At 41.3% G+C, this 27,768-nt stretch overlaps 1 protein-coding gene across 5 annotated transcripts in view; it reads right to left on the reverse strand.

Annotated features, from left to right (window-relative positions):
* The window catches only part of LOC121277628 (macoilin-like), a 232,244-nt gene that overhangs the window by 158,710 nt on the left and 45,766 nt on the right, over nt 1-27,768 (reverse strand). For 2 of the 5 annotated variants that reach the window (XM_041187194.1, XM_041187195.1), the window contains exons 3-5: nt 24,091-24,209; nt 23,862-23,945; nt 23,058-23,149 (exon numbers count right to left, since the gene is read on the reverse strand). In XM_041187194.1, the coding sequence (XP_041043128.1) occupies nt 23,058-23,149; nt 23,862-23,945; nt 24,091-24,186 (272 nt within the window). In that variant the 5' untranslated portion in view covers nt 24,187-24,209. The remainder of the gene's footprint in view (nt 1-23,057; nt 23,150-23,861; nt 23,946-24,090; nt 24,210-27,768) is intronic. The other 3 variants (XM_041187196.1, XM_041187198.1, XM_041187197.1) reach the window with 3 other exon arrangements.

A 27,768-nucleotide genomic window follows, 5' to 3' on the forward strand; every position in this document is an offset into this window, starting at 1 on the left:
GTAGGTATCAAAGACACTTAAAATGAAGCTCTAAAAACCTTTGCATTTTCCCCAAAGAAACTGTGTGGGGCATGTTCAACTGTTGCTTTAAGTGAAGGTTTATTTTCTTCAAGATGAATTGGAACTTCTTTTTTTGAGTTAAGAATGATGTTCCCCAATGTTGCTGCATTACTTAGTTGGCTCTTTCATGGCAAATGTAAATTTTCAAAGTTTGGAATGAAAAAGGGTGTGGGGTTTGAAGGTTTTTTTTAAATTTTTTGTTCTTTGGATGTGGGTGTCACTGGCTAGGCCAGCACTTATTGCCCATCCCTAATTGCCCTTGAGGGCATTTAAGAGTCAACCATATTGCTGTGGGTTTGAAGTCTCAGCAGATATGCTTCCCTAAAGGGCTTTGGTGAACAAGATGGGTTTTTACAACAATTGACAATGGTTTCATGGTCATCATTAGATTTTTAATTCCAGATTTTTATCGAATTCAAATTCCACCACCTGCTGTGGCAGGATTCGAACCCAGGTTCCCAGAGCATTTCCTTGGGTTGCTGGATTACCAAAATAGTGACAATACCACTACGCCACCACCTCCCCTGTGGTGATGAGTTTTATGTAATTTTAAAAATTATCAGTGAGATTCCCATTTTTAGGATTTTATCACAGTGATGCAGACAATTGGTCTGTTTATGTGTGAGTTGCAGCATTCAGCTGTATTTGATCATTTTAAAAGTTGCTCTCAATTTGCCTATGTATTCTCTTTATTACCATGCAAAAACGTGGAGCAGAGTCCATACCATCCATATTCATGAAGACGACATCAATGGGAAAGTACAAACATTGATGAGAACGAAAGGTTTTACAAGTCGATCAGCTCCACCTGGAAGCACAAGGTTCAGCTCTCCTTATCAGATTGTGCAAATAATATTTTTGTTCACTTTAAATTTATTTTAATGATAACAGTGTGTGATTAATTTTATTTCAGATATAATAAAATAAAGCTACGAAAATGGGTCAAAAGAGCAAGATTGGCCTGAAATTTCTGTTGATGGTAATCACTTGCTTGTGTGATACTCTTTTCTGTGCTGAAGAGGCATAAATCTCTTTTATTTAAATGTTAAAATAGCACACAAAGCAATATCATACAAACAAACTCATTGTTTGTCTCCAATTAATGCCAACAGCTTTTAAAAGCACAGCAGGTTGATCAGCATTTAAAGGAGGAGAAGACAGGTTGGGCCCTCTGAAACATCTGCCATAATTCCAGTAGGTGTGTGATAAAAGGGCCCCAAGAAAGGCCATCACCATAGGACGTGGCGGGGCTGCGATTGGGGAATCCCAGGGCAGGGTGACTGTAGACACCTGACCTATCAGCAGCCAAGCAGAACCTTAGCTGTTGATGCACCAAGTGAGAGAAGGCCTACTGGTCACTTTGTGTGTAGTTATGGAGATCTTCTTTAGGTTCAGATAAGCTTTGAGCTTTTGATGAATTAACAAATTATCAAAGAGAGCTAATGGGCAATTAATGAAACGTTTCCATTGTGGGGCCCAAGTAACCCCTCCCACACTTGCTAATCTGCACCACCGTTTGTGAACCCTGGGGGAAGCTGGGAATCCACCATTGGGATAATAATGAAGGATCTCCCCCCCGACCCAGCGAACTTGAGCGTGGTCAGCATTACAGGTCCCATGGCAGGCGCATTGTGATATAGATGATCTCTGTGGATTTTCAGCCCCTCTAATGTTTGGATGTGATCCTATATTGAAGCTCAGTTCCTCAGTTTCTTTCATTGACATTGGGCTGAGTTTCAGCAAACACAGCACCCACCCTCCCCACCCCCACTAAAGTTGGGAACGGAGGTGATGTTGGTAGGGGAATCCCAAAAACACTGTAATATAAAAGCAAAATACTGCGGATGCTGGCAATCTGAAAGAAAAAATACTGTGCCGGCTGGTGTGCCAGTTTCAAAAAAGTATTCCCAGCGCCAGCATTAATCACCAGGACAGAGGGAGGGCAGCACAAGAGACCCGCTGTCTTCCCTACTGTCAATTAAAGTACTTATAAGTTAAGAGTTTGTTAGAGGGGGAGAGTGGAATTTTGAAAGGGGTGCCTGGGTTTCAGGAGCTGTCCATTGCAGATCTGCTGAAGGGAGGCGGGAAAAGAGTGGGAGGACAGCCATGGCTGCCCCAGAGCATCACCCCGGTCTCATAATTAGGGCAGCGGTGTAAAGGGGATTGCAGCATTTAGCAAGGAGGTACCCTTGGCACTGCACAGGTGGCAGAGAGAGTGGGCACTCAGTGCTCAGGCACCTCACAAACACCTACCCCCCAAATGACATCACAGGGGCAGAAGAGCAGGGATCAAGACTGTAAGGGCAATTGGATGGTTATCTTTCCAAAAGTAAGGCAGCAGCTAGCAATTCCCCATGTAATGAGGGGCGGGATGAGGTTTCCAAAATCAAATAATAATAAAATATAAACTTAAATTTTTCATTAATAACATGTCTCTGCTCATGTGATAGAATCACATGAGGGGACATGTTTTATTACATTTTTATTTTCTTTATTATTTTTTGTTCTCTCTCTTCATCTCCCTGAGGCAGCTCTGTGAAATTGCGGTGCAGTGCCGATCACAGGCAGCAGTCGGCTTCCCGGCCCCCACCAAGCCCACCCGCCAAGGGCAAAATACTGCCCCATATGACCATCAAGGTATCCAGCAACTAGTTGGATCCATCAACATAAAGTGCTTTCACAACTTCAACATGCAACTGGTCTGTGACTGCAAGAAGAGCTTGCATTCACTTTTCTGGCAGATGCCATGATTCCTTCATCTTCTGACAGTCCAGTCTGCCCCAGGTCTTCACTCCAAACCCTGAAGTGTGTGGATGGATCCTCGGTGACAAGGGATAGCCCTTGATGAGAAGGCTACTTACCCCTCTACAGGAGCCCCAGACAGGGGCACAGAGGCAATGCCACTTCTTCGGTAGGGTGACAATGAAGCTGGCATCAGGCTTCAGAAGATGCGATTCTGGTTCCTGGACTGGTTGAGTGGTGTTCTCCAATATCCTCCTGCAAGGTTCTTAGTCATTGTGACGGTCTGCTGCACGCTCCATTACATGGCCCTTCAGAGGCCTGGAAGACAATGAGGCCCAGGAAGGAGAGCTCAATGGGAGAGAAGCAGGGGCAGTAGGTTGGAGAGGAGGAGGAAGGGAAGACAGAAGGAGATGACACTGAACAGAGAGGTGCCCCTGCTGCACAATGAGGTGGCCTCCTCCTGCTACCCTGCAGGAACAAGAACTCCCTCCTCTCCTACACTGCCTCCAGCCTTAGATCCAGGTCAGCATCATTGCAGCAAGGGGCAACCCTGCCTTCTGCCAGGTGTCACAGCATTCCTGTGACATCTCACTTTGCTCTGGTACAATGGATAGCTTTGTCACGATAAGCAGATTTCTCCCTTAAGACAATCAGCAGCCTCAGTGATGACTGCCATGGGGAGTCTAAATCAGTGCTACACTTCATCTGACCTGCCTGTATTCCTGCCCCCACTGGCTCCGATTAGACAGGAAACCATCTCCATATTAATTAATGGCTCCCCCAAATGAAAATCTGAACTTTAATAAGTTTCCCACCAGAGGCAGGCTTCTGATGTGAACATAAGCCTGTTTTTTGTCTCCATGGTGAAAATTCAGCCCATTGACTCATCTTTATTCCTCCTGAAGTTATTTAAAAATAAAAATTGTTCATTTAAAATTGTTAAGTGTGCAAACCCCAAAACCAACTAATCCCCTATCCACTTCTGTGTTGCTAAGAAATGCAAACACATTTGTTAATGAGCTAGAAACGCTACAGGCTGAGATTACTGAAGGTATACATAATAAAAGATTTCAGTTCAAAAATTAACATGAACTGAAGTCAGATCCTGAATTAAAGGAATTGGATTGCTGCAAAGTTGTGTTGAAGTCCCTATAAATAATTTCATTTTCATCTTTTTAAAAAAGATCTGTAAAGCTTTCAAAATAAATTATTTTCAGCTTGAAGGAAAATTTACAACGCATTCCAAAATGTCAGGAAGTGCAACAAATAAAATATCAAAAATCTAAATATTATGATGGTAGCATGATCCCTCTCAAGCCTCCCTACAAAATGACAATGAACTTAGGTTGTAGATGTATGGTCTACCAAAATACTTCAATGTTAAATCTTTGACAACTTGAATTGGAGTTTTAAAACTATTATACAAATCCAAAACAGGTACTGCAAGTAACACTGCAACAACTTCATAAAATGCTTCAAAAGCACATTTTCAGAGTACAGTCCAGATATTCTCAGTTTCCTAGTGAACACAGTTGTTAAAATAACTTCTTACATTATAAAGAAAGCCAGTTAACTAGCAGAGACAATCAAGATTGAGACATGAGCCCTCTCTAATTATGACAAAGCTGCTCAAAAATAACATTTTGATAACCATTGATATCCATCAGGCAGCACTGTGAATGTTTAATGAGCAGATTTGTTCAGCCAAAGACTAGCAACAATTGCAAATCCCATAGACACATGCCTTAGTTCATTATTGCTATTGAATTCTGTATTTCATTCACAGATAGGCAAGTGAAAATCAATTACAATTTAAAAATATAAATATTTTAAAATGTCTAATGTATAGATTCAAATTGAATTTAAACTTAGAATGACAATCAAAATCTTAATGGAGAATTGGATAGAAGATGCAATTAATGCAACAAATCAATATTCTGAGTAAGTGCACCAGCAGCTTTACAATTCCTGACAGCCAATAAAAAACACCAATAGCAATTCCACAGTGACCTAACATGGGTTTTACAATGATTCTCTCCCATTCAAAGTCATTGTTTAGAACACTTTTAATATGTTCCCTCTAAGCTGCAAGTTTGCACATGTTGGCTCTATTAAGTTGTTGTATGTGCGCAGTAGTGTAACAAAATTTAAAGGGCTCACATACTTAAACAAACCACCCATAAGCTACAAAGAAAAAGTATGTTGCTTTTAACCTAAATCACATACAGGACAATGTACTACAGAAAAACGGATTTTCTGAATCTAAAGATTAGCAGAACTCCCAAGGCAAAGCCATCAGGTAATTTGTAATTAGTGTACAATGTTCCAAATATCCTGAATGATATTAGATTTTGATTCTCGGTAAGTTCAATATTTGTTTATCCAATAGGGTGAACTGGGAGCTTTGGGCCTGTGATGCTGACTGCTTTGTGGAGAGCTCTTTGTTTTCCGGAAAACAGCCATGTGGCAATTGGAGAAAGCTATGCTGCTACTGCAGCACCTAAACCCACTTTGGAAGTGTCCAGTATTCATAGTTGCATCAAGGGTTTACAGTATCCTGAAAGAATTGCTATGATTCAACCATGTATTGACTTCTTTTCGATCTGTGTTCATTTCTCTAATACTGACAGTTTTTCTCTCTGCATTTCTGTTACTCATTTCCTGTATGAATATAAGTCTCCATTTTTGTCCTCAATTTTCTTTTAATCATTATCTGTTTCTCTATCCATGTTTCTGTTCCTCACTGTGTCGCTTCACTTTCCACCTTGTCTTCAAGTTTCTTTCTGTTAATCTGTCACAGAGTTCCTGTTAGTTTTTCTTACCTTCCTCTCGCTCGCTACTCTCTTTTGTGTGTTTATTTGTATTTTGTGATTTCCAGTATTTATCCCTGTTATCTTCTTCATGTATGTCTTGGCAATAGGTCTGTGAAGGACTCATTGATCCTACTCCTGAGCTAAGCAGGTTCCCTGTATTTCTGTGCACAGCCAATAATTGACCAGCCTGCGTGGTTTATTAATGAGGTCCAGAGTGGAAGACTTGTCACTGAGGTTTGGACTTGTCCCATTTAGCTCCATATAATCCCACAATCCAAAGCCCTAATCACAGAATCACAGTGCAGAAGAGGCCCTTCAGCCCATCAAGTCTGCACCGACACATGAGAAACATTCGACCTACCTACCTAATCCCATTTACCAGCACTTGGCCCATAGCCTTGAATGTTATGATATGCCAAGTGCTCATCCAGGTACTTTTTAAAGGACGTGAGGCAACCCACCTCCACCACCCTCCCAGGCAGCGCATTCCAGACCGTCACCACCCTCTGGGTAAAAAAGTTTTTCTTCACATCCCCCCTAAACATCCTGCCCCTCACCTTGAACTTATGTCCCCTTGTAACTGACCCTTCAACAAAGGGGAACAGCTGCTCCTTATCCAATCTGTCCATGCCCCTCATAATCTTGTACACCTCGATCAGGTCGCCCCTCAGTCTTCTCTGCTCCAACGAAAACAACCCAAGTCTATCCAGCCTCTCTTCATAACTTAAATGTTTCATCCCAGGCAACATCCTGGTGAATCTCCTCTGCATCCCCTCCAGTGCAATCACATCCTTCCTATAATATGGTGACCAGAATTGCACACAGTACTCCAGCTGTGGCCTCACTAATGTTCTATACAACTCCAGCATGACCTCCCTACTTTTGTAATCTATGCTCCGATTGATAAAGGCAAGTGTCCCATATGCCTTTTTCACCACCCAACTGACATGCCCCTCTGCCTTCAGAGATCTATGGACACACATGCCAAGGTCCCTGTGTTCCTCAGAAATTCCTGGTGTCATGCTGTTCATTGGATACTTCCTTGCCAAATTACTCCTTCCAAAGTGTATGACATCACACTTTTCAGGGTTAAATTCCATCTGCCACTTATCTGCCCATTTGACCATCCTGTCTATATCTTCCTGTAGCCCAAAACACTCAACCTCACTGTTACCCACCCAGCCAATCTTCGCATCATCCGCAAACTTATTAATCCTACCCCGCACATAGTCTATATCATTTATATAAATGACAAACAATAGGGGACTGAGCACAGATCCCTGTGGTACACCACTGGACACTGGCTTCCAGTCACTAAAGTATCCTTCTGTCATCACCCTCTGCCTCCTACAACTAAGCCAATTTTGAATCCACCTTATCAAATTACCCTGTATCCCATGTGCATTTGCCTTCTTTATAAATCTCCCATGTGGGACCTTTTCAAAGGTTTTGCTGAAATCCATATAAACTACATCAAATACACTACCCTCATCTACCCACCTGGTCATCTCCTCAAAAAATTCAATCAAATTTGTTAGGCATGATCTCCCTCTTACAAAGCCATGCTGACTATCCCTGATCAAACCTTGCCTCTCCAAGTGGAGATAGGTACTCTCCTTCAGAATTTTTTCCAATAGTTTCCCTACCACTGACGTGAGACTCGCTGGCCTATAGTTCCCTGGCTTATCTCTACAACCCTTCTTAAATAGTGGAACCACATTAGCTGTTCTCCAGTTCTCTGGCACCTCCCCCATGGCCAGAGAGGAATTAAAAATTTGGGTCAGAGCCCCTGCGATCTCTTCCCTTGCCTCCCTCAGCAGCCTGGGACACAAATCATCTGGGCTTGGGGAGATTTGTCCAATTTTAAGCCTGTCAACATCTCCAATACCTTGTCACTCCCTATATCAATTTGCTTAAGAACCTCACAGCCTCTCTCCCCGAGTTCAATACGTTCATCCTCATTCTCTTAGGTGAAGACGGATGTGAAGTATTCATTCAACAATCTACCGATGTCCTCGGCCTCCACCCATAGATTGCCCCCTTGGTCCCTTATGGGCACTATTCTTTCCCTGGTTATCCTCTTCCCATTGATATCTTTTCCCTACTTTTACCAGCCAGAGCGTTCTCATATCCTCTCTTTGCTTTCCTTATTGCCCTCTTAAGTTCCATCCTGCACTTTCTGTACTCTACTAATGCCTCTGCTGATTTGCTTCCCTTGTACATGCTAAAAGCCTCTCTTTTCCTTCTCATTGTAACCTGAATATCTCTGGTCTTCCATGGTTCTCTGGGCTTGTTACTCCTTCCTATCACCCTAGAGGGAAATGTTGAGCCTGTACCCTCCCCATTTCCTTTTTGAACACCACCCCCCCACAACTGCTCCTCTGTAAATTTCTCCACAAGCAACTGTTCCCAGTCTACCTTGGCCAGATCCTGCCTTATTTTACTAAAATCTACTCTCCCCCAATCCAAAACATTTTTTTGCAACTTGTCGATTTCTTTGTCCACAACAAACTAACGGGGAGGATAGGATAAGGTAGGGTCCAGGCTAGATAAAAGGAAGAAGTTTTTCAGTGGTTTGTGCTGGTAACTGGCACAATTTTATTGGTTAAAACTCAATATTACCCATGTATATACTTGGGGTCTCTAAACCTACAATGTGACTGGCTCAATGCCAACTTGAACCTAAATTCTGTGGAAATGATGTAAGTCTCTGTGGGGAGGTTGTGTGAACTCAATATCAGTCATATTTATATTATGGCTTCTCTTTTGGGACATAAAGAGTCTGGCAGTGTGGATTCTTCAATGGCTTGGTTTGATACTCTTTTAAACTTGGGGTGATGGCTTTTCAAGTATGGCTCAACTGTTTTCTTGTCGCTCTGTGTTTATCTGTTACAAACTTAATGCCTTGGTACATTTTCTGTTACTCCAGTGACTTCTACCAACTGTGTCTTTTTTGTTCGGGACTCTACGAAGTCTATACTTACATTCAGTCATTTATAACTATGGGACCAGAGGCACTGAAACTGGAGACTGAGCTGGAATACAGGGCTGTGAGAGGGTGTTGGCTATCAAACAGAGGAAGAAGACAGAAAGACATTAAAGTAATTGGATGGTGAGGGTATGAAAGTTTTCGACTAAGTTTTTTTCAGCAAACTATTGATTTTTTGGCTATCTTGACTAATGCATCTTCCCTGGCATTGCCCAGTATAAATCAACTGATGTTACTTTATAATGACAGGAACCAAACCAGCTCGTCAACAATTTAGAGCTAAGTGTGAATATATGTTCAACTAAGCTAACCCGTTAAGATCACAAATAGTCATTATTGTAAGTTGGCAATTTTTTGTCAATTAGTGGTTAATTGATGTTGATGAATGAAGTTTACAAATTGGCACCTGCTACTGTGCTTCCAGCTCCAGATCAGAAGAAATTAATGAAATAACTGTCCTTTTTATAGCTTCTTCTCCACTTTGAAGTGACATCCAAAGTGCGAAATCTGAAGGGGGATATCTGAATTTTGATGAATGTATGGAAGAAGATAATATACATTATATGTTAAAGTTTACTTGTAAATGTACGTGGTAGGTTGGGATGAGGAATAATGGCATGGCTTTTTTCCATTGGCTGGATTTATTTGGCTGCACTATGCTGGAAAAAGTTTTTGAGAGATATAAGTTATTAAAGTATTGCATTTGAAAAAATACAAATTAAGTGGTATCACACAATCCAATATTAACAAACAAAAATTTCATATTTATATAAAATTCCACACTCCTGAACTTTAACAGAGACATTGGGCTTGATATTCCCAGGCTTTGGGACTGCAATGTCAAGACCAAATGGTAGCCCTCAGCCTGCAAGCATGCTAGCAATAGGACTGGCTCAGCAATTCTTCCAGAGGCGGCCTCCTGGTTGGCCACCTCTGGGTTCACCATCTAATTAAAGATGGCCAAAATGTAAATGTTTCTTGCTCAATCAGAGGGTTGGAAACTCTGCAGCCTTGGCAGCTCCAACGAGAGGATTTGGCAGTCTAGAGGCAGGTCAGAAAACGAGATGGCATCTCGAACAGGTAAGTGAAAAATTTACAATCAGAGGGACCAGACAGGCAAAGAGCCTTTGCATGGCCCACTGGGGCCTGTACAGGATTGGCCTTCCCTGCCCAAGCCCGCTCTCTGTGGCGGGTAGCCTCCAGCTCCTATGGCTTCCCCATAGGGCCACAGGGCCATGAAGCTGGTGGCCTCCCCTCATGGCAATGGGCCACTCTGGCACTGTCTGGCAAAATACCAGCAGCTTCAGAAAATAACCCTTAATAGCGCCTTGAATTTTTTTAATTGGTTGCCTGCTTCAACTTGGCAGGCAGCAAATCACATCCAATCCCAATGCTGGGAAACCTCCCCATTGACAGGACTACATTGGGGAGCCGTCCCAAAGTGGCTCCCCGCTATTTTCCCTGCTTCCCAGCTTCCAAACCTGCCACTGGGCCTGGGAAAACCCTGCCCATCAACTTGTTTATAATTATTTTAAACAAATCAATGCTTCTGCTAAAATAGCAGAGGAAGATTCTATGCTGCAATTTCAAGGCACATGATGCTACTGAGTAAATATCTGAAACAAAGGTGTTTATCTTATATACTTCAAGAGATTTGCTCTGATCATTCTACACATCAAAGAGCTTAAAAAGTGTAAGCAGGAAACCTTGGTGCGTACATTTTTTATCCCAGTTGGATTGTTATTATGTCTGACCTCTGTTTAGGTTAACCAAAGCAACAGCTGCTCCTTGTTAGAAATCAAAGGTCCCTGATGCATTGCATGGCACAATACACACAACTAATAATCATAAGGATAATAACCCTTGTTCTATTAGCCAATCTGACATATACATTTGTTAATATTCCTTGTTGCGAGCAAGATTTTTCAAATTATTACTGTTGGTAAAGTTGAAAACACAATTATAAGGGCAATGTATATAATTTCACTACAAACAGTGAACAAAGGAAGACTTCCTTGTAGTAAGGCATTAATGTTTTATATGCAAGGGGATTGAAATTCTGCAGTGGTTCCATCAGTTTTCCACTGCAACTTCAGCAAAAGACTGATTACAATTCAACTTTTTCTATGACTACAAGTAAGGAGGCATTATATTGAGAGAATAATTTGAAGGTAACTGCAGAATGCTTGACTTTTGTATTTCACAAAAGTCAATACAAAACCTAACCTGATAAATGAGTTATGCTTTGTATGCATGGTTAAGCAGGCTCCTCACTTAATTATAAAGCAGAAGGATTATTAGAAGAAAAATGTGCAAAGTATGATAATCATCAGGAAGTATGTTGTTCCAGTGTGAAGCCCACTGATTTCCACTACACACATTGATACTTGGTTCAGAATAAATCTTTACTTTATTTAATAGTTAGGAAATTCATTCTGCTGCCCTCAGCTGCCGTAAAACAATTTCTGAGGAAACTGCCAAGAAAATGTGTTCCTACTGCAATTCATTATAGCTATTTTGAAGCTTTAGGTAGGTGGAGATTGAATACTTATGTCACCAACTCTGCCTCTAAATCCCTGCCAGTCACACAGCCAGAAGCCAGAGCCAAAAACACGATATGCAAATTCTTGAGATAATCTTCATTATAAAACTTGAAGGTACAAATCTTTATGAAAAATGACACTAAGAAGGAAAAATTATATTCTTGAGTTTTGAAGAATTACACCATTGTAAATATTCTTTGTAAGAAAAATGATCCTTATTTGATCGCTTTAATAAAATTGCAAATCCAAGCAGAAGTGTCATGTTTATAATTTCAGTACAAAATGGAAACAAAGGAAACATTCCTTGTGTTAAATCAAAGTTTAACATAGAAGGGAAAGTGGAGCAGCACAATGTAAATTAAAGCACTTCAGCGTGGAATAGTGGAATGTGACCTATTTCAATTCTTAGAGCATGATACATTTTATAGAATATTGTTTTTAAGGGAAACCTGGAAATTAAAGACCAGTTAGCCTGAAGGATGCTGTAGGGAAATTGCTAGGGTCTATAATTAAGGATGGGGGAGATGGTGACATAGAAGTAATGTCACTGGATGGGTATCTGTAGGCTCCCTTTGTGCTTTGAGGGCATGGGTTCAAATCCCACTATAGCAGTTGGTGGAAGTTAAATTCAAATAATAAAATCTAGAATTGAAAGCTAGTTTCAGTAAGGGTGACCATGAAACTATCATCAATTGTGAAAAAACCATCTGGCTCATTCATTTAGAGGTGGAAATCTGCCCTTCTTACCTGGTCTGGTTTACATCTGACAAAAGATCCACAGAAATGTGGTTGACTCTTAACTGTCCCCTGAAATGGCCTAACAAGCCACTCAATTCAAGGGCAATGGGGGATGGGCAACAAATGTTGGCCTTGCCAATGATGTGAACATCCCATGAAAGGATTTTTTTAAATGGTGACTAAATACCTTGAAAGCTTTCAGCTTATCTTTTTATTCATTCATGGGAGGTGGACTTCGCTGGCTGGGCCAGTATTTATTGCCCATCTCTAACTGCCCTTGAGAAGGTGGTGGTGATCTGTCTTCTTGAACAGCTGCAGTTCTTGTGGTGCAGGTATACCCACAGTGCTGTTAGGAAGAGAGTTCCAGGATTTTGACCCAGAGACAGTGAAGGAACAGGGATATATTTCCAAGTCAGGATGGTAAGTGACTTAGAGGGGAATTTCCAGGTGGTGGTGTTCCCATCTATCTGCTGCCCTTGTCCTTCTAGATGGTAGTGGTCGCGGGTTTGGAAGGTGCTGCCTAAGGAGCCTTGGTGAATTTATGCCATCTCGTAGATGGTACGCACTGCTGCTACTGTTCGTTGGTGGTGGAGTGAGTGAATGTTTGTGGACGTAGTGCCAATCAAGCAGGCTGCTTTTCCCTGGTCGGTATCAAGCTTTTTGAGTGTTGGGAGCTGCACTCATCCAGGCAAGTGGGGAGTATTCCATCACACTCCTGACTTGTGCCTTGTAGATGGTGGACAGGCTTTGGGAAGACAGGAGGTGAGTCACTCATCACACGATTCCGAACCTCTGACCTGCTCATGTAGCCACAGTATTTATATGGCTAGTCCAGTTCAGCTACTGGTCAATGGTAACCCCCCAGGATGTTGATAGTGGAGGATCCGGTGATGGTAATGCCATTGAACATCAAGGGGTGATGGTTGGGTTCTCTCTTGTTGGAGATAGTCATTACCTGACACTTGTGTGGCACAAATGTTCCTTGCCTCTTGTCAGCCCAAGTCTGGCCATTGTCCAGGTCTTGCTGCATTTGGACATGGACTGCTTCAGTATCTGAGGAGTCACGAATGGTGCTGAACATTGTGCAATCATCAGCGAACATCCCCACTTCTGACCTTATGATGGAAGGAAGGTCATTGAAGCAGCTGAAGATAATTGGGCCAATGACGCTACCCTGAGGAACTCCTACAGTGATGTCCTGGAACTGAGATGACTGACCTCCAACAACCACAACCATCTTCCTTTGTGCTGGGTATGACTCCAACCAGCGGAGAGTTTTCCCCTGATTCCCATTGACTCCAGTTTTTGCTAAAGATCCTTGATGCTACACTTTGTCAAGGGCAGTCACTCTCACCTCACCTCGGGAGTTCAGCTCTTTTGTCCATGTTTGAACCAAGGCTGTAATGAGGTCAGGAGCTGAGTGGCCCTGGCAGAACCCAAACTGGGTGTCAGTGAGCAGATTATTGCTATGCAAGTGTCATTTGATTGCACTGTTGATGACCCCTTCCATCACTTTACTGATGATCGAGAGTGGATTGATGGGGCTGTAATTAGCTTGGTTGGCTTTGTCCTGCTTTGTGTACAGAACATACCTGGGCAATTTTCCACATAGCTGGGTAGATGCCAGTGTTGCCATTATAGTGGAACAGCTTGGTTAGGATCACAGAAAGTTCTGGAGCACAAATCTTCAGTACTATTGTCAGGGCCCATAGCCTTTGCAGTATCCAGTGCCTTCAGCCATTTCTTGATATCATGTGGAGTGAATCGAATTGGTTGAAGACTGGCAACTGTGATGCTGGGGACCTCCGGAGGAAGCCAAGATGGATCATCCACTTGGCACTTCTGGCTGAAGATTGTAGCAAATGCTTCAGCCTTGTCTTTTGCACGGTTGTGCTGGGCTCCTCCTTTATTGAGGATGGGGATATTTGTGGAGTGTCCTCCTCCAGTGAGTTGTTTAATTGTCCACCACCATTCATGACTGGATGTGGCAGGACTGATCCGCTGGTTGTGGGATCACTTAGCTCTATCATTTGCTGCTTATGCTGCTTGGCACGAAAGTAGCTCTGTTTAATAGCTTCACCAGGTTGACACCTCATTTTTAGGTATGCCTAGTGCTGCTCCTGGCATGCCCTCCTGCACTCTGCATTGAACCAAGTTTGATATCCTGGCTTGATAATGGTAATGGTAGAGTGGGGGATATGCTGGGCCATGGGATTCCAGATTGTGTTTGAGTACAATTCTGCAGCTGCTGATGGCCCACAACACCTCATGGATGCCTGGTCTTGAATTGCTGAATCTGTTCAAAATCTATCCCATTTAGCACAGTGGAGGGTAACCTCAGTGTGAAGGTCGGACTTCGTCTCCACAGTGATTGTGCGATGGACACTCCGACTAATACCGTCATGGACAAATGCATCTGCGGCAGTCAGGTTGGTGAGGATGAGGTCAATTATGTTCTTTCCCCCCCACTGTTGGTTCCCTCACACTGCCAAGTCTAGCAGCTCTGTCCTTTTGGGCTGGGCCAGTTCTGTCAGTAGTGGTGCTACTGAGCCATCCTTGGTGATGAACATTGAAGTCCCCCACCCAGAGTACATTCTGCGCTCTTGCCACCCTCAGTGCTTGCTCCAAATGGTGTTCAACATGGAGGAGCACTGATTCATCAGCTGAGAGAGGGAAGTACGTGGTAATCAGCAGGAGGATTCCTTGCTCATGTTTGACCTGGTGCCATGAGACTTCATGGGGTCCCGAATCGATGTTGAGGACTCCCAGGCCAACTCCCTCCTGACTGTATATCACTGTGCTGCCACCTCTGTTGGACCTGCCCTGCCGGTGGGACAGGACATATCCAGGTGGTGTCTGGGACATTATCTGATATGATTCTGTGAGGGTGACTATATCAGGCTGTTGCTTAACTAGTCTGTGAGATAGCTCTCCCAATTTTGGGACTAGCCCCCAGATGTTTGTAAGGATTTTGCAGGGTCGACAGGACTGAGATTGCCGTTGTCATTTCCAGTCCGGTTTCATTCCCTTTTTGTGACTTTATAGCAGTGCAACTAAGTGGCTTGCTAGGCCATTTCAAATGCCATCAGCCACATTGCTGTGCGTCTGCAGCCACATGTAGGCCATACCAGGTAAGGATGACAGATTTCCTTCCCTAAAGGGCATTAGTGAACCAGATGGGTTTTTACAGTAATCGACAATCATTTCATGGTCATCGTCATTAGGCTTTCAATTCCAAATTTTTATTGAATTCAAATTCCACCATCTGCCATGGCAGGATTCGAACCCCGGTCTAGTCCAGCAACAATACCACTATGCCATTGTCTCCCCAGCACAGATTTGCAAAGGTTAGGTCATAACTTACAAATCTGATTGGATTTTTTGAAGAGGTGTCTAAAGTAACAGATAACAAAATGTCTAAAGGCGTTATTTGTATGGACTGCCAGGAGGCATGTGATAAAGTCCCTCATAAGAGACTGTTGTCTAAAGTTGAAACCCATGGAATTGAAGGAAAACTACTGATCTGGTTAGGAAATTGACTCAGCAGAAGGAAACAGAGGATGGGGATAATGAGCAGGTCATATACTTGGCAGGATGTGATGAGTGGTGCTGATCTTCATTTGGGCCTCAGCTATTCACTGTACTCATTGACATCTTAGGTGATGGGATAGAAAGCCACATGACCAAATTTGCTGTTGACACATACATAGGCGGTATTGTAAACAGTGAAGGGAAATGTAAAATTATAAAGAAATGTTCATTGGTTAAGTGAATGGGGAAAACTGTAACAAATGGATGTCAATGTAGGAAAACATGAGGTAATCCACTTTCGATCTTAAAAGGATACAATGGTGAAAAGCAAGAAACAGTGGAGGTCCAAAGAGGCTTGGGGTTCAGACATAAAGGTCATTAACACCTCATGAACAGGTATATAAAATAATCAAAAATGACAATTGAATGCAGGCCCTTATATCCAGAAGACTAGGGTACAATGAGGTAGAAGTTATGGTTCAGCAATACAAAATCTTGGTTAGACTACACCTGGAGTATGATGAGAAGTTCAGGGCACCACACCTTAGGAAGGATATATTTGTCTTGGAAGGAGTGTTGGTGTAAAGTTACTAGAATGATTCCTGGACTTCAAGGGTTAAGCCACAAGGAGAGATTAAACCATTCAGGTTTATTCCTGGAATTTAGAAGGTTAAGCGGTGATTTTATCAAAGTATTCAAGATATTAAGCAGAACAGATAGGATACAATTCCTCTAATTGGGGAATCTAGGACAAGGGAATGTAATCTAAAAATTAGAGGCAGACCTTTATCAGTGAAGTTAGGAAAGGCTTCCTCATGCAAAGAGCGGTAGAAGTTTGGAACTCTCTTCTGCAAATGGCAATTGATGCTGGATCAATTGTTCATTTTGAAACTGAGATTGATAGATTTTTGTTAGCTAAAGGTATTAAGGGATATGGGGCAAAGTCAGGCGTTTGGAGTTAGATCGCTGATCATCCATGATCTCATTGAATGGCAGAACAGGCACAGGCTTGGACTAAATGGCTTATGGAACAGGCACAAGCTAAATGGCCTAATCCTGTTCCTATGTTCCTATCTGTGTGTTATAATGTTGATTATTTCAAATGTTTTATCTTTGATTTTAAGATTATTTTATTATTTATCATAAATCAGTAAATGTTATCGCAATAGTTGATTTTACACAGGAATAAATAATTGATTAATGCAAACTAAACATTCAAAGTTGCAGCATTGGACAATTATTAGGTAGGTGAAACTGACAAAGAAAAGCACATCTAAATTTAAGAATATGTTTAAGTATCTATATTGAAAGCCTTATATATGGCATGCATTTCCTATAAGCATTTCATTTGCTTCCTCTTATACTTTTCCTGTTGCATTTTGTTGATAAGACCCTTATTATAGAATATACCCTCCGACATAAAGTGGGTAATGTCATAGGAGTAAAAATATTAAACATTTTATTTTTAGTATGCATGCTTTGTGCATAGAGGAATGTCACAATATGTTATTTCCACTGCACCCAGGTATCATCCCTGAATGTTAGATTTATTATATTAAACTTACATTTCCCTACACATTAACCATTATACTTGCCTTCCATTTCTTTCAGCTTCGAATTCTCATCATTAAGTAAAAGATGCTGTGTCATTTCACACTAGCCGCTTCATGCTGTTTTTTATTAATCCTAATCTTAATGTTGACCTGGAGTGCTGACTGGCTTCTTCTTACTTCCAGATGCTGAGCCGGTTCCCTCATCCCATCTCTACTCCCATCTACAACCCAGAAATCAACATGCAGCCCTGGTCAAATGACTCCCCTTTCCCACCAACATGCAGCCCAACAAGCCTACATTCCTAGTTAAATCTCTCCCCTGATTAGTGCCCTTAAACCACCACCAGAAAATGCAGCTTCTCTCCACCAGCCACTAACCATCACCTGTAGCCCACAATCCAGCAACAAATTAACAGTTGCAGTCCTGGCTGAATCTGTCCCTAACTAATCACACAAACCGCACCACAAATCACCACTCACCTGAAAAAGAGAGTCAGGAGTATTAAAGGGCAGAGATAGAAGAACAAAGGAAGGAGAGAGGAGCAGAAGAGGAAACAGTGAGAAGCAAGAACAGAGAGAACGAGAAGCAAAAGGAGAGACGGAGGGGAATTACAAGAGGAGCATAACAACAATACAGAGATGGCAGAGGCAGCTAAGAGAGAGGCGGCCAAAATCTGCCAGGGTAGTGGCAAATAAGATTTGTGGTGTACCACACCTGTCTGTCATGAGTGCCATGTGCCATTGCCTATTCCTGTTATTGCCATTTGTTGGCACTATCTGATGGAAAATACTACTAGCCTTAGGGTAGTGATGGTAAAGCATCCAAAGTTCAGCAGTGGAGGAACAAAGCCTAGTCAGGGCATCCTCTTCCTGCAATCTTGCACCCTCTCACTTATCAAGTTGTCAACCTTGGCCCAGTGGTGGTGCTCTCCCCTTGTGTCAGAAGCTCTTGGGTTTTGGGGGGTGACCCTGCTTCAGTTGGTGGTGGAACCTGGCAGTATATTGTCCATGGCAGCCAATTAAGAAGCTGCTATTAGGTCTGCGAACCACCCCAAGAGCTGCCAGCCCCATCAGAGGGCTGAAAGCTCAACAGCCTCAGCAATGTCACCACTAGTGGTCATTGGGGAAGGGGTACCTGCGGGGGCAGGAAGTGGCCCTTAACTGGTCACATAATTGGCTCAACAGGCATCCAAGCCACCATCTTTTTCTCTGCTGGAAAAATGGGATGGCAGCAGGAAAACATCGGGTATCCCTGATTTTGCCAGTCTTCCCACCTCCCAGCCCATCGCAAAGGACCCAGAAAATTCTGGCCATGAAGTCTGCTGCAGTGTAAATCCCCATTGCTCAGTAAGCACACGTAGGATCAATGATTGTAGTCACAGGTAGATTAAATTTACATGACAACTCCCTTAAAATGAAAAGCATTTTCTGAGAATATAAAAATTTTGCATTGATGTTTGTTTTCTCTATTTCTTCTTGACACCTCTCATTCACAAGGTTTCACCCTGTAAGCAGATAGATGCCGTAATACCTTTGCTAAACAGATTCTGGGACTACTCCCTGCAGGTGTATGGAAAAAGGTCCAGAATTATGGATAAGTCCCTATCATCAGCATACTACATATTGTCAGCTTGGCTGCATATAACTCACTCTCCTCTGGGTCGAAAAGTTGTCTTACTCCAGCACTTGGGCACATAGAACTATACTGTCCTGTGCAATAATGAGGGTCTGCTGCTTTGTTGGAGGTGGTGTCTTTCAGATGAGATGCTCAGCTGGGGCCTCATCTGCTTTTTCAGGTAGACACAAAATGTCATGGTACTTTTTTGAAGAACAGCAGGGAGTTCTCCGGCTCTCCTGCCTGATACAATTCCTTAACCAACACCATCAAAACCCATTAGAAACATAGAAAAATAGGAGCAGGAGTAGGTCATTTGGCCCTTTGAGCCTGCTCCGCCATTCAATATGATCATGGTTTATCATCTATCTCAACACCTTTTCCCGCTCTCTCCCCATACCCCTTGGTGCCTTTAGAGTCTAGGAATCTAGTTCCTTCTTAGATACATGCAGTGAATTGGCCTCCACAGCCCTCTGTGGGAAAGAATCCACAGGTTCATCACCCTTTAAGTGAAGAAGTTTCCCCTCATCTCAGTCCTAAATGGCTTTCCCTGTCTCCTGAGATTGTGATCCTTTGTTCTAGACTCCCCAGCCAGAGGAAACATCATCCTGTTATCCAGTCTGTCCAGGCCTGTCAGAATTTTATAAGTTTCAATGAGACCTCTCTCATTCTTCTAAACTCCAGTGAATACAGGCCTAGTTGGCCCAACATCTCCTCATATGACAATCCTGGAATCAACCTGTTGAACCTTTGTTGCACTCCCTCTATGGCAAGTATATCCTTTCTTAGGTAAGGAGACCAAAACTGCACACAATACTCCAGGTGTGATCTCACCAAAGCCCTGTACAGCTGCAGTAAAACATCCTTGCTCCTGTATTCAAGTTCTCTCACAATGAAGGTCAACATACCATTTGCCTTCTTAACTGCTTGCTGCACCTGCATGCCTGCTTTCAGTGATTGGTGTACAAGGACACCAAGGACATCCACATTTCCCAATCTATCACCATTTAAATAATACTCTGCCATTCTGTTATTCCTACCAAAGTGGAGAACATTGCACTTATCCATGTTACACTGCATCTGCCATGTATTTGCCCACTCACTCAACTTATCTAAGTTGCCTTGAAGCCTCTTAACATCCTCCTCACCACTCACATTCCCACCTAGTTCTGTGTCGTCAGCAAACTTGGAAATATTACTTTTGGTTCCCTCATCTAAATCATTGATATATATTGTGAATAGCTGAGGTCCAAGAATTGATCCCTGCCATACCCTACTGGTCACCGCCTGCCATTCTGGAAAAGGCCCATTTATTCCTACTCTCTGTTTCCTGTCTGTTAACCAATTTTCAATCCATGCCAATATATTACCCCCAATCCCATATGCTTTAATTTTGTACACTAACCTCTTATGTGGACTTTATCAAAAGCTTCCTGAAAATCCAAATACACCACATCCACTGGTTTTCCTTTATCTATTCTTCTAGTTATGTCCTCAAAAACTCCAGTAGGTTTGTCAAACATGGTTTCACTTTCATAAATCCATATTGACTTTGCCTAAGTCCATTGATATTTTCTAAGTGTCCTGTTATCATATCCTTTATAATAGACTCTAGCATTTTCCCTACCACTGATGTTAGGCTAACCGGTCTGTAATTCCCTGCTTTTTCCCTCCCTCCTTTTTTAAGTAGTTGGGTTATTTTGCCACCCCCCCAATCTGCTGGGACTTTACCAGAATCTGCAGAATTTTGGAAGATGACAACCAACACATCCGCTATCTCCATAGCCACCTCCTTTCATTCCCTGGGATGTAGATTATCGGGCACTGGGGATATTAATTTCTCCAGCATTATTTTTTTAGTAATGCTAACTTTCCTCAATTCCTCACTAGGCCCTTGGTTTCCTAGCATTTCTGGGAAGTTATTTGTGTCTTCCTCCGTGAAGACAGAACTAAAGGAATTGTTTAATTGCTCCGCTATATCCTTCTTCTATATTATAAATTCTCCTGTTTCGTACTGTAAGGGACCTACATTTGTCTTCACCAATCTTTTTCTTCTTACATACTTATAAAAGCTTTTACAGTCCTCTTTTAAGTTCTTTGCAAGCTTACTCTCATATTCTATTTTCCCCCTCTTAATCAATTTTTTGGTTCTCCTTTGCTGAATTCTAACCTGCTCCCAATCCCCAGGCTTGCTTTTTTTTTATATGACTCCTCTTTGGATTTAATACTATCCTTAATTTATTTTGTCAGCCATGGTTAGGCTGCTTTTCCTGTTGTGTTTTTGCACCAGAAAGGAATATATAACTGTTGCAATGCATACATTCATTCCTTAAATATTAGTCATTGCCTCCACCATCATGCCTTTTAATGGAGTTCCCCAATCTCTCTTAGCCAACTCATGCCTCAAACCTTTGTAGTTTCCTTTGTTTAGATTTAGGACCCTAGTTTTGGATTGAACTTTCATTTTCCATCCTAATGAAGAATTATATAATTTTATGGTCACTGTTCCCTAAAGGACCCCAACACAACAAGATTATTAATTAACTCCTTCTCACTGCACAAAACCAAATCTAGGATAGCCTGTTCCCTAGTTGGTTCCTCGATGTACTGATCTTAAAGCCATCTCATACACACTCCAGGAATTCATCCGCCACAGTATTATTGCTAATTTGGTTTGCCCAGTCTATATGTAGATTAAAGTCACCCATGGTTATTGCAGCATCCTTGTTACATGCATCCCTAATTTCCTGTTTTATATCATCCCCTACCTTACCACTATTGTTTAGAGGCCTATAGACAACTCCCACTAATATTTTCTGCCTTTTGTTGCTTCTTAGCTCCACCCAGACTGATTCTACATCTAGATTTTCTGAGCCAATATCTTCTCTCACTATTGCATGGATTTCATCCTTAATTAACAATGCCAAATCACCTCCTTTTCCTTGTTGCCTATCCTCCCTATATATTGAATCCCCTTGGATATTCAGTTCACAGCCTTGGCCACCCTGCAGCCATGTCTGTCTAATCACAATCATATCCTAACCATCTACATCTATTTGTGTTTTTAATTCATCTACATTATTGCAAATGCTCCATGCATTTAGATACAGTGCCTTTAGACTTGTATTTTTACACATCTTTGTTAGTACTATGGCCCTATTTGCTGCTATCCCTTGTTTCCTCTGCCTTCCACTTTTGCTCTTTACTTTTCTGTCTTTCATTCCTACCTTTGTTTCCCTCTCTTGTGTCTCCCTGCTCAGGTTCCCATCCCCCTGCCAGTCTAATTTAAACCCTCCCCCACAGTACCCTGAGAGGATATTGGTCCTGGTCTTGCTAGGGTGCAAGCTTGTCCCATCTTCCCCAAAATCAGTCCCAATGCCTCAGGAATCTAAATCCCTCCCTCCTACACCATCTCTCCAGCCACACCTTCATCTGGTCTATTCTCCTATTCCAGATCGCGCTAGCTCATGGAACTGGGTGCAATCCTGAGATTACTACCTTTGAGGTCCTGCTTTTTAATTTATTTCCTAGCTCCCTATATTCTGCTTGCAGGACCTCATCCCACTTTTTACCTATGTCATTGGTACCGATATGGACCACAACCTCTGGCTGTTCACCTTCCCCCTTCAGAATGTCCTGCAGCCACTCAGTGACATCCTTGACCCTGACACCAGGAAGGCAACATACCAATCTGGTGTCACATCTGTGGCTGCAGAAACGTCTATCTGACCATTCATCTGGCCATTCATCTCATTACCATTTATGAAGCCTCACTGTTTCCAAACCTGTTGTTACCATTGCCTATAAAACACTTCAGAAGTAATTCATTGGCTGCAAATCACTTTCCTGAGGATATATATAAACACATCAAATTTTTCATATCTTGTGAAATAAGGACACAGCATTCTGCTAGTCCATTACAAATTGCAAGATCTCTGCATTTTCTGATGAAATGTACAAAATTAGTGTGTATTATTTACTCATGACAACCGTTTAATTATAGTATTAATCCTTCAAGACTACTGACATGTAGCATTTAAATATTACGAATATTGTAATGAAACTTTAATTATATTGTATGCATTCTAATTTCTATATTTTTGGATTGATGCGCGATACTATTCCAACAGTGAAGAGAGAATAGGGGAGTGATTTTACCAGAAATAACTTTATCAAAAACCATATCTTATCACAGCAAACGATTTCTCACATCAGTCACTAGGTTTACTGTTTCCCTGACAACTAGCATGTTAGCAATGCAAATACGTCCTCCTGTTGTGTAATTGTCGATATCACGTGCTTAAAATACAGCTATAACACAATATAAAACTTAGATAGAATGATACTAATTCATAGGGCTGGCATTTCTGTTTATACCATTTCTTGAGCGTGAAGTAAGCAATGTATACGTTCTCAAAGTGGAGGAGAACTTTACCAATATAAAGTATATTTTTTTGTTCGCATTTTTCCTACCTTTCCATCTTTTCTTTGTACCAATTTATTCCCCTTTCATTCTCTGTCACGCAGTAGGTTAACCGACCGTTCATAGTCAATGGGCAGAAAATCTAGAATCATTTAAAAATGAGCAACGTTACTGATAGACCTTCTCACTGTGGATGATCTTTTATCTCTTTAATGAAAATAATATCTCCGGGGGACTGAGGTGTTACGTTGATGCTTCGCAACCTGCATGTTAATATCTCTCTCTGCTCTGACTAAGCAGCACATCGCCCTTGTCTACATCCAGCTCACTGGGAAGGGGCTGGAGATCTTGGCGTTGGTTTAACGTTTATTTCACGGGTTGACTAGCCCATGACCCTCGCTCGCAGCCAATGTGCAGCTGAATGGAAGAGACAGTCTGATGTCTCAATAAAACCAGAGAGATCAGGAGACATCCCAAACGGCCGTCTGTATAAACCAGCCAGACAAAGAGAGAGGTGTTTAAAGATGTGGCTGAATGAAACCGCGCCACTCCTGAATGATGTGCTGAATGATCATTGGCATGATGCCACTTTATTGCTGCAGGTGGAGGTAACTTCTGTTGACAAGTTCAATTGCAAAGGGACAATATACCTATTTATAAATTCACATTTAAAATACAAATATATCTGTCATCAATTGACTGCATGGAGGGGGGAGAGAGAGGGTTTATGTTTCATTTCCATACATGTCTGTGCGGTGCCGACTGGCTGCAAAGGCAATGAGTAACCGGGTGATGTTCAAACAATAAAACCCGGTAGACGGCACAACACAAAGAACATCGAGAGCAACCTTTACCTTTCCGAAACTCCTTCCGTGCTCTTGCTGGCTTTTAAGGGTCGCATCATCTCCGTCAGTCGCCCACTTACATCGACCAGTCTGCTGTTTAATTTTGGAAATAAATATCGCGCCACAAAGAATGAAAACATAACCACATCAAGAAATTCAGATGCAAAGATTTAGATGTCAAAACCCGCCCCATTGCCCCCCGACGTACACGCACCCACTCCCCACCCCCAGCTCTTACCCTGGTCTCTGATGTGTGTGTGGATTTACGCAGCTTCCAGGCTCTTGAGATGTTTGTACAAAAGATGATACAGCCTTTCATTCTCCTCCCCATCATTTATATCAGTCTTCTAGCATTGGCTTCGGTAGCATTTAAAGCGCAATTAATCCAAGGTCATATTTGATTGGTGAAAATACAAACAATGTAATCCATTAAAATGCACACAGGCGAAGCCACATATTACGGATTGCAATCATTAATGACTTAATGACAGTCAAACCATATGCGCCACTCTGTCCTGATAGTAAATGCTTAGAGAAATCTCAGATGATAATCGAGCATATTTCATTCAGGGCTCTTTGGTGTTTGCATTTGTGCAATGAGTTATGAACCATCGCCAGACTGAGCAGTGGAAATGATGATGAATATGTTCATAGGTAAAGTGATTCTTCTTAAATGCAATGTCAAATTATAGCTTAAATAGCTACAGGGGATAATCGGATTTTATCAGCCTGGTACATCAAGAGTCTATGTATTAGGAAGTGTACAAATGAAATTACTGCTAAAGTGTGATATCAATGATCATATTAGGAAACCTAAATAACTTTGACCTGGTAAAGTGCTGCTCAGGAAATGTGCACAAAAAGGCATGTTTAAGGATAAGAAATAGACCAGGCACTAAACAACTTTAATCTAGATTCACAGGATCATAGAAATTACAGAATAGAAAGCCATTCAGTTCATTAAGTCCATACAGGCCTATACAAGGAGATCTATGCTCTAAACCCATTCCTCTGTCATTTTCTATAATTCCTTTTTAAATAATTATACAGTGCTGTGAGACTATAAGATAATATCAAATCCAAAACCTAATTTGTTTCCATGTTTTCTACCTGTAATCTCACCAATCCTAATATTACAAATCTAGATCTACATGTGCCTCCATTCCTTTTTCACTGCCCTTTATCCAAAAATGCACTACTTTATATTTCCCTGCACTTAACTGCCACCTGCCTGCCTGCTCTGTTAGTCTGCCTATGCTGTCCTGAATTCTCTTGCAATATTCTCATAGTTGGCCATTCACACTAATTTGATATTACAAACAAATTTCAATATCATTCATTTTGTGCTTATAATTATGTTCTGAGAATTCCTACATCATGTTTAGTGGAATAGTTCAAGGAGAGAGCTATGGTTAGAAATAATTTAGAGGGAGCTACATAGGATTAGGTAGCACAAAACCAGGTCATTTGGCCCAGACAGTCCCTGCCAGTATTATGCTCCACTTGAGCTTACTCCCATCTTTCCTTATCTAAATGCAACATCATAACCATCAATACCTTTTCCTTCAAATGCTTGTCTCATTTCCCCTTAATTTCGTCTGTATTATTTGATTCAAACATTTCCAATGGTAGTGAGTTCCACATTTTTACTGTTCCTTGGGTGAAGGAGTTTCTTCTGAATTTCCAATTAGATTTCTTGGTGATTATCTTATATTGATGGCTTCTAGTTATGCTCTTCCCCACAAGAGGAAACATCTTCTCTGTCTCCATTTTTAAAAAAACCTATCATAAATGTAAAGCCCTCTATTAGGTCAGTGCACAACCTTTTGTTTCCAAGAGAAGAAACCTAGCTGGTTAAGCCTCTCCTGATTTGTATGTCAACATGTTTCTGGTATTATCCTTGTAAATCTTCTCTGTACCCTCTCCAGTGCTGTTATATCTTTTTTAAAATGTGGCAACTAAAACTGCACGCGGTACTCTTAGTGTGGTCCAACCAAGGTTCAATACGGGTTTAGCAGAACTTCCCTATTTTGCAATTTAATCCCTCTAGAAATAAAGTCTTGTGCTTGGTTTGCTTTCTTAATGGCCTTGCTATCCTATGGCGCAACTTTTACTGATTGGCATATTTGTACTCTGAGATCCCTTTATTCCACTACCCCACCTGGACTTGCACCTTCGAAGTAATAGGTGAACTCCCAATTCTTCCTACCAAAATGTGCTATCTCACATTTACCTGTGTTGAACTTCATTTGCCAATTATTTGCCCATTCTGCAAGTTTATTAATGTCCTCCTATGATTTGTGCAGTCCTCCTCAGTATTGACTATCGCTCTCAAATGGGTGTCATCCACAAATTTAGAAATTTTTCAATTCCAAAGCCCAAATCATCAATGTAAATTATGAACAGCAGTGGTCCCAATACTGATCCTTGTGGAACATTACTTCCCATTTTCTGCCACTCTGAATAACCACCCTTTATTGACACTCTCTGATTTCTATCTTGAAACCAGCTAGCAATCACTTGTCCTCTAACTCCACATTCTCTGACCTTATTCTATCATGGGACAGCTTATCAAAGGCCTTTTGAAAATCCAGGTAAATTACATCTATTGCATTATCATTATCCACTCTCGCTGTTACCTCCTCAAAAAATTCAGCAAGAGTGGCTGAGCAAGATTTTTCCTTTTGAAATCCATGCTGGCTATTCATTATTATATTTTTCATTTCTAAATGTTCTTCTATCCTCTCCTTTATTAGAGATTCCATTATTTTTCCTATCACTTATGTTAAGCTGCATGGCCTATTATACCTTGGGCATGTTTTGTCCCCCTTCTTAGATGTAGGCATTATATTAGCTATCAACAGCTTTCTGGCACTACACATTTTTCTAACAAATTATTAAATATGCATGGTAATGCCTCTGCATGCAGTTCCCTGGATTCCTTTAAAATATGCGAATGCAATCCATCTAGACCAGGAGTTTTATCCTGTTTGAGTTCAGATTATTCAATATATACCATTTTTATTTTAAATGCACTTATTTCATGTTTCATCTCATCTTTCAATGTCATAGCTACCTTTTTTTTATCTCCCTGGTAATTATCATAGCAAAATAATTATACAATATTTCTGTTACCTCTCTATTGTTACCTGTGATATTATCCAAGATTTTTGCAAAGCTAAAGATAAGTGAAAACTAATGGTTGATGTACAAAGGTTATCTTAGTAATGGTCCTGTTCTCATCACAGCCTTCTGTTTTCTTATGAATGTGCCTGTAAAATATTTTACTCTTTTGTGTTATGTCCCTTGATAATTTAATTTCATAGTTCCTCATTGTCTTCCTTTTTTTTGCTTCTCTCCTAATCTCTTCATATTGCCTTGCACACTTCTGCTGTCTATGTCCTAACTCACAATTGTTTCCTTATGTCTTTATTCATCCATGGAGTCTCACTATTGCTTAGTTTGTCCTTTCCTTTGAGTGTACTATATTTTACCTGCATTCTGTTGATCACCGTTTTAAATGTTTCCCATTGTTTTCCTACATTGTTTTTTGTCAATATTATTGCCCATTCTATTTCCCTGAGTTCTATTCTCAGTTCTTCAAAATTAGTTTTTCACCAATTTATTAATCTAGTTTTCAACACACTTACATCCTTCTCTGTCATCATCTTAAAGCATGGCTGAAATAAACTTAATTTATAAAAAACATGAAGCTATCAAGTCTATTGGCTGTAATATCTGAAGCATTGCGTCTATCTGTAATTTCTCATCAGCTCTGTTGTCAGTCATAACATCTATGTTCAGTGCCCAGCTATCTTGATAGAGCACCTGTAAAGTACAAGATGCTGGCATATTTCATTTGCAGGACAAGCCTATATTCTCAGCATAATAAGGCATGTATGTGGCAAAGTTCTGA

This window comes from Carcharodon carcharias, chromosome 5, assembly GCF_017639515.1.
Source record: "Carcharodon carcharias isolate sCarCar2 chromosome 5, sCarCar2.pri, whole genome shotgun sequence".
NCBI lineage: Eukaryota > Metazoa > Chordata > Chondrichthyes > Lamniformes > Lamnidae > Carcharodon > Carcharodon carcharias.